This window comes from Musca domestica, unplaced genomic scaffold (genome assembly GCF_030504385.1).
Source record: "Musca domestica strain aabys unplaced genomic scaffold, Musca_domestica.polishedcontigs.V.1.1 24, whole genome shotgun sequence".
Lineage (NCBI taxonomy): Eukaryota > Metazoa > Arthropoda > Insecta > Diptera > Muscidae > Musca > Musca domestica.
In genome coordinates, this window is record NW_026712272.1 from 2417988 (window position 1) to 2425801 (window position 7814).

Sequence of the window (7814 nt, forward strand, 5' to 3'; positions counted from 1 at the left end):
GTCCTTGAAAAATATTCTTTAAAAAATCCAAATGGTCCTTGAAAAATATACTTAAAAAAATCCACGCTTATGATTTAGATGGTCCTTGAAAAATATTCTATAAAAAATCTACGCTTATGGCTCAGATGGTCCTTGAAAAATATTCTTTAAAAAATCCACGCTTATGGTTCATAGGGTCCTTGCAAAATACTCTTTAAAAAATCCACGCTTATGGTTCAGATGGTCCTTGCAAAATATTTTTTAAAAAATCCACGCTTATTATTCAGATGGTCCTTGAAAAATATTTTTTAAAAAATCCACGCTTATTATTCAGATGGTCCTTGAAAAATATTTTTTAAAAAATCCACGCTTATTATTCAGATGGTCCTTGAAAAATATTTTTTAAAAAATCCACGCTTATTATTCAGATGGTCCTTGAAAAATATTTTTTAAAAAATCCACGCTTATTATTCAGATGGTCCTTGAAAAATATTTTTTAAAAAATCCACGCTTATTATTCAGATGGTCCTTGAAAAATATTTTTTAAAAAATCCACGCTTATTATTCAGTTGGTCCTTGAAAAATATTCTTTAAAAAATCCACGCTTATGGCTCAGATGGTCCTTGAAAAATATTCTTTAAAAAATCCACGCTTATGGTTCAGATGGTCCTTGAAAAATATTCTTTAAAGAAATCCACGCTTATGGTTCAGATGGTCCTTGCAACATATTCTTTAAAAAATCCGAATGTTCCTTGAAAAATATACTTTAAAAAATCCACGCTTATGGCTCAGATGGTCCTTGAAAAATATTCTTTACAAAATCCACGCTTATGGCTCACATGGTCCTTGAAAAATATTCTTTAAAAATCCACACTTATGGCTCAGATGGTCCTTGAAAAATATTCTTTAAAAAATCCACGCTTATGGCTAAAATCCACGCTTATCCACGATTATGTTTTTTCAATAGGGTTAGGGACCTTAAAAAATCCAGGATTATATGCCCTCGACAATTTCTCAAAAAACTTCACGTTCAGACCCCTTCAACAATCCACTTTGAAAGGCCACTTTTTATCAGTTTTTGTCCCGTTCTACATTTTCTGCTATCGATTTGACCCACTTTTCACCTTTATTTTTATTTGGTACTTCACCCCAATAATGAATGTAAACATTTCACTTTCTACAGCCAAACCAACATTGACAATTTTACCGCAAACATGTGAATGTCAATAAATATAGCACAGCAAAAAAAAATCGATAAACTACGGGTTTCAGCACCCGCATGCATTTCCGAAACTTACCGACTAATTTCCGCTTAATAATAATTTCTGCATAAAAGTGCCAGACATTGCAAATAATTTATGTACTCTTTGGTGGAAATGATTAAGAGCCGCACATTAATTACGCTTGCAAAGTTTCAGCAACGGCAGTCGCGGCAGCTGTTGCTGTTATTCGTTGCACTACAGCTGTTAATCTGGCGAAATACGTTAGTGGTTGCCGTAAATGTTGAGCGCATAAATCCGTATGAGAAAATTTCCGAAATCCAGTTAAATGGCCGTTGGTGGATGGGAGGTGGCGGGCCAAATAATCGAAGTCATTATGCCACGGATGCGGTGCAAGAAATGTGGCTAACTCAAAAACTGGATCATTTTTTTGAGGAAACAGGAGAGACTACCAATCAGAGCGGAATTGAGGAGCAATGGATGATGGTAATTGACCTCTTTTTGTATTAGAAAATTAAATTGTTTTCGAAATTTTGAAATTTAGCGTTACCTTGTCAACCGTGAATTCTATGAACCGGGAGGCCCCATGTTCATTGTGGTGGGCGGCGAATGGGAAATACATCCTAATCTCTTGAGTGAAGGTCATTTCTATGACATGGCCAGACAACATAATGCCATTATGTTTTATACGGAACATCGTTTCTATGGCAAGAGTTGGCCAAAGGAGTAAGGGAGGATTTAAAATTAATTAAAAGACGAAAATATAATTAATTGCTTTTGTTAAATTTTATTTTTCAGTTCAGCTGCTGTGGAGGCTTTGGAGTATTTAAGTGTTCGGCAATCTTTGGAGGATTTAAGATATTTTATAAAATATCAAAAATCGTCTCTGAGAGATTTGGCCAGTTCCAAGGTAGTATTGCTTGGTGCCTCTTATTCGGGCAGCATGGCGGCCTGGTTTATGAAACTCTATCCGAATGAGGCGAATGTGGCTTGGGCTTCCAGTGCCCCTCTGTTGGCAAAAATGGATTTCCATGGTAAATTAGGATTCATATATATTTGACTGACTTGACTGATTTATAAACCCTCAGAAAACAATTTTGGGTGGGTTTTTGGAAATTCGTACTAGAACTGTACGAAAAGTTCTAAAATGTTCTCAATTGTATTCAACGAGCTAGTGGAGCTAGAACTCTCATTGCTGGAATGTATGATGGATGTATCAAAGGGTTTTTGAAAATTCGCACTATGAGTGTAGAAAAAGTACTAAAATGTACTACATTTGGTACCGTTTCGCCCATGTTACGGTAACTCCCAAATATTTTAAATTTGAGGACTTTAGCGACATTATTCAGCGGAGTTGCTTCAAATTTCGTATTTAGAGTTCGAAATGTGAACTACAGTCTATGACAGAAAATGGTCTGTTCAGGTCCAGGTTTCCCTTCGTATATATCAATAACTCCCTATATTAGGTATTTCGACGATTTTAGGTAAAATATTCATCAATTTGTTTGAAATTTCGCATTCGAAGTTCCTAATACATGGTGAGATAAAAAAACTGAAAAAAATTCAAACACCGTAATTTTTACAATTTTTTTTTTGAAATTTTATTGAAAGAAAGCAAAAAAATGTCGGAAATAGCATCAAATTTTAAAATAAGTTTAGGTTTGTTCGAATTGGTCATCTTAGGAACGAATTATGGCCTTAAAACGGCCAATGAAATCGTCACAAGCTGCCCGAATGTTGCTCTGCGGTATTTTGGCCCATTTCTGGCGAAGCGCTTGCTTGAGGTGATCGACACTTTGGTAGTTTATAGTGCCAACCTTGTTTTCCAAAATACTCTAGGCACAATAGTCCAACGGATTGGTATCCGGAGATTTTGGTGGCCATTGTGCGCTGGATTTGAAGCGAGGAACCTCATTTTGTAACCATTCTTTGGTGGCTCGTGCTAAGTGCGATGGTGCTGAGTCCTGTTAGAATATCCAAGGTCAAGGACTAAATAAAGCCCAAGGCTTTAATACACCCTCCAGAATATTTTTGCGATAATAATCAGCACGGTCGATTAATACGAGCCGAAGGCGACCATCGGCTCTTATTGCGGCCCACACCATCACCATGGCCGGCGCTTGAGTTCTGGTGGCCAACTGAAGGTTCAGACCTCTTTGGCAAGTAGACAGGATCATTTTGTTTTTTACAAACTGCTGGACAACGAATCTTTTCTCATCGGAGAAAGCCAAATTCGACAGTTCACCACTTTCGGTCAAGCGAAGCAACTCTTTAGCTCTCTTGAGTCTATTTTCTTTCTGTTGCGGTGTAAGTTCTGGAATATTGCGATATGGAATATTGCGATATGTTCAGCTCACGAGACATTTTTCGGCCACTGCGACACGGGTTTCGATCAAGTCGCTTTTCGAACCATTTCTGCTGATGTTGCTATTTTCTTTCGTCCACTTCCTTGACGTCGGTCTACGCTACCAGTATCAAGGTAGCGAGCGATGGTTCGAGACACATATAGGTCTACGATATCGTATATACCCCATATAACGGTCCCCCCCAATATTCGGAATTTTGATTATTGTAGCCAAATTTTTCAATGGAATTGTCTGAAAATCCACACAGGGAGTTCGTTCTGAATACTTTACCTTCTGGTAGAGAATTGTCTATATAGGTCCACGATATCCGAAAGCCTCTACACAACTGTATCCCCCAATATTGATCAAATTTCATATTTAAAGTTCGTAATGGGTACTACAGCCTATGACAAAAAATTGTATGTGCAAGACCACGTCTTCGTATAGATAACGATTTTTTTGAGCGAAACTTTTCAAGTTCCTTCAAAATGGTGGAGGATGGTAAAAGTTTGGCCCGACTGAACTAAGCTGCTTTTATACTTGTTTTTGTTACAAGAGTCGGCCTTGCCCGACTTTTGACCTTTCTTAATTGGCAATTTTTTTTATCATTGGTTCAAAAATCATTGGTCCCTATCTCTCAAATTGTGACAGGATAATAAAATTTTGTGAGGAAGATTTTTCAAAGCTAGACCTCGAAGAATTTATCCTTTGATAAAATGATATTAGAGGGTTTTCAACAGGACACCAATAAAAAATAAGTTTTTCAAACGTCCCTGAAGCTGCATATTTTTAAAATTGCATTCTTTGCCTTTTTCAGAATTCATGACCTTGACAATGGATGTCATTGAGCACAAAGGCGGCACCGAATGTTCCGAAAAGTTAGAAAAAGGATTCCAGGATCTTCACCGTATCCTTCTCAGCTCATCAGCCTCCAAAGAGCTGCTTTACAATCTTCAAATGTGTTCCAATTTCGATACTAACAATGAATTGGATATTTCGGCTTTCTTTAATGGCTTAGGAAATTATTTCGCTGCCATGGCCCAGTTGTCAAGGTAAATATGGCAAATTTTTCTTACAACACCTAACGAAGGACAATTCCTTCCACAGTAAATTTGTGACCCAGTTTTGTCAACAATTCACGGAAAAGGATACAACACCCACGGATGCATTGGTGCAGCACATAAGAGATGTATTTTTACCCCACTCTCAAGACGAAACGAAAAGTCATGGCCATAGCCAGATATGGTGTCTAGATCTTTCCTATGAAGGCATGAAGTCGCTGTTTTCGTCCGAAGATGATGACATTTTTAATGGCAGTAAGATATGCATTTGACTTAAATATTCAATTTTTAATTTAAAACTTTTGTTTTGTGAACAAAATTTACACCACCCCTCTCTCATCCACTTGCTTTAGATCGCTGTTGGTTTTATCAAACCTGCAATGAATTTGGTTGGTTTGCAACAACAACATCCAACGATGTTGCAGCTCACAATGTATTTGGTGGCCAAGTTGCCTTAAAGTTTTTCCGCAATTTATGTCAGGATGTATTTCAACGAAGTAGAATAACAACAGCAACACTACTATCACCGAACATGCCAAGTGCTGGTGGCCTTACACTTCAAGAACTCTATTCCCGCGAATGGAGAACCAACCACATTTTTGGTGGTCTCACAAACATTTCACAGAATGTGATTTTCACCCATGGCCGTCTGGATCCTTGGCGTGCGGTGGGCATGCAACATGGCCGCAATGTCTTGCTCTTGGAAGGTGTGTGTGTGGAATAACTTTCTATGTATATTTTTAATTAATATTTTTTGTTGTTCCTTCTTGTTTTTGGTGTTGCTGTTATTACCAAAATGCATGCATGCAGGTTATGGCCACGTTGAGGATTTGGGTTCAATAAACCTCGAGGATTCCGTGGCGTTGAATGTGGCCAAGCTAAAAGTTTCGGCATTTATAAATAAAGCTCTAAGAGAAAGTTAATTGAAAACGGAAATTTTTATTTGCGCTTCAGAAAGGTTTGAAAAGAATAATGGTCTTCATTTTTATAGGAAGAAGAAATTAAAAAATAATAAACACGAAATGATAATCCGACGTGGGAAAAATGGTTAAAAATACGGGAAAGAGAAGGGTATATTCTACATAGAAGGAAACAATTGTTCTTGATAAGAATTGGTTCTCTTTTAGAGAAGGACTTATGAGTTATTCTTTGGATAGAAAAATTTTAGGGGTGCTTCCATACGGGGTATTCCATAGAGAGAGAAAGAGAGAGTACCTTTATAAAGACTTCTCCAGATATAAAGTCTTTATGAGGCCACACATTGGTATTTTTAACAGATCTTCTGGAAATACCAGACCTTTATTTGTCTTCTATAGATATTAGTCCTCTATGGGTTCTTCTATGGACAAATACTCTCAAAAATTCGCCTATAGATTAAGGACATCTGTGAAGTCATTTCAAGAGCTTGGAGGATCTCAAGAGGTCTTTCAGTGATCGACACTTTAAACAGATCTTCTGGAGATAGAGCACCCTTAAGTTGTCTTCTATTGCCAGTAGGTTTTTATACCCTACACCACATAGTGGTAAGGGTATTATGTCTTCGTGCATTTGTTTATAACATGGAGAAGGAAGCGAGATAGACCAATAGTTACTTTTGAGAATCTCCATGGAATCACTTTCTGAGTTGATTTATGCATGTCAGTCCGTCTGTCCGTCCGTTTGTCCATGTATTCTTGTGAACAAAATGCAGGTCGCATTTATTATCCGATTGAGATGAAATTTTCCAAACAACATTTGTTTGGCTCAAGGACGAACCCTATTGAAATTGGAGATAATCGGTCAAAATTTAGATATAGCTCCCATATATATCTTTGTATGGAATTTTGCACATACAACCAAATTAGGCCTGAAAATAAATATGCCAAATTTGATCGAAATCGGTTCAGCTATAGCTATAGCTCCTATATATATATTGTTCATCCGATTTGTTATTTTTGTCCTCCGCAGCCGTAATATGCACTCTGTAACAGCAATATTTGGGGAAATATATCAAATGCAGCTCAGAAATACCTTTGCTAAATTTTATCGAGATCGGTTCAGTTTTGGATATAGCTCCCATATATAACTTCGTCCGATTTACATTTTATTGTACACCAGACGTCTAATATTTGCCCAAATGGGATGGAATTTGGCACATGCGATCGAATTGAGTCTAGAAGCTAGTATGTCAAATTTGGTGAAGATCGGTTCAGCTATAGCTATAGCTCCCATATATATATATTGTTCATCCGATTTGTTGTATTTGCTACCCACAACCGTAATATGCACTCCGTAACAACGATATTCCGGGAAATATATCAAATACAGCTCAGATATATCTTTGCCAAATTTTAACGAGATCGGTTCAGATTTGGATATAGCTCCCATATATATCTTTATCTGATTTCAAATTAATTTTGCACCAAATGGGCAATACAAGTCCGAATTTAAAAGATACAAATGCTTCGGAATATTTAGTCCTTTGAACTTTAAATTACAATTATAATCATAGCGTGTATGATTGAATTCTCCCATAAAATCTTTTAATGTTTGATGCGCAGGTCTACTTAATTAGCAAAGTGGTGTAGGGTATCATAAAGTCGGCCCCGCAGGACTTTAGGACTTTTTTTACTGGTTATATTCGTAATACATGACTCTCAAGGGTCTTTTAAGGATGGAGGAATTACAATGAAGAGGAGACCATTATGCTCGATATATTTTACATATAGAAGATCTATTAAGGGCTCTTCAAATAAAAACTATTTTTAGGAGGCTATTATTTTTTTTTGCTTTGAAGGGCCGAAGCGACTGTTCCATTTAAATAGTTCCGACGCGGAAATACGAGGTTTTTGTATTCTACAATCATTTTGGAAAGGTAGTAAGTTTGATTATCTAAAAACCGTTTTCTTAATCCATAACCGTTAAACGGTCATTTTACGTATGGGGGAGGTGCTAAAAGCAAAGTAACTTAAATAGATGTGGGCAAGATAATTATTTGATATGCATTAAACGTCAAATCGGATAAATATATGTATGGGAGCTATATCCATATCTGAAGCGGTTTCGATAAAATTTGGCAGAGGTATTTCTGGGGCAAATCTGATATCTGTTTTCAAATATCATTGTTGTGGAGTGTATATTACGAATGTGAGGAACGCAAACCCAAATAGGATGAAACATACAGTGTGAGCTGAAAAAACCGGCAACCAATTTCAGACTGCTGTCATTTC

General features: G+C 36.9%; 1 protein-coding gene across 1 annotated transcript; it reads left to right on the forward strand.

Moving 5' to 3' along the window:
* The first annotated feature begins 1598 nt into the window (after positions 1-1598).
* LOC131802787 (putative serine protease K12H4.7) lies at positions 1599-5528 on the forward strand. Its single transcript, XM_059123401.1, has 7 exons — positions 1599-1685; positions 1744-1925; positions 1998-2233; positions 4362-4596; positions 4652-4860; positions 4959-5312; positions 5416-5528. Exons 1-7 carry the CDS (start codon positions 1599-1601, stop codon positions 5526-5528), a joined length of 1416 nt encoding a protein of 471 aa, XP_058979384.1.
* The last annotated feature ends 2286 nt before the right edge of the window (positions 5529-7814 follow it).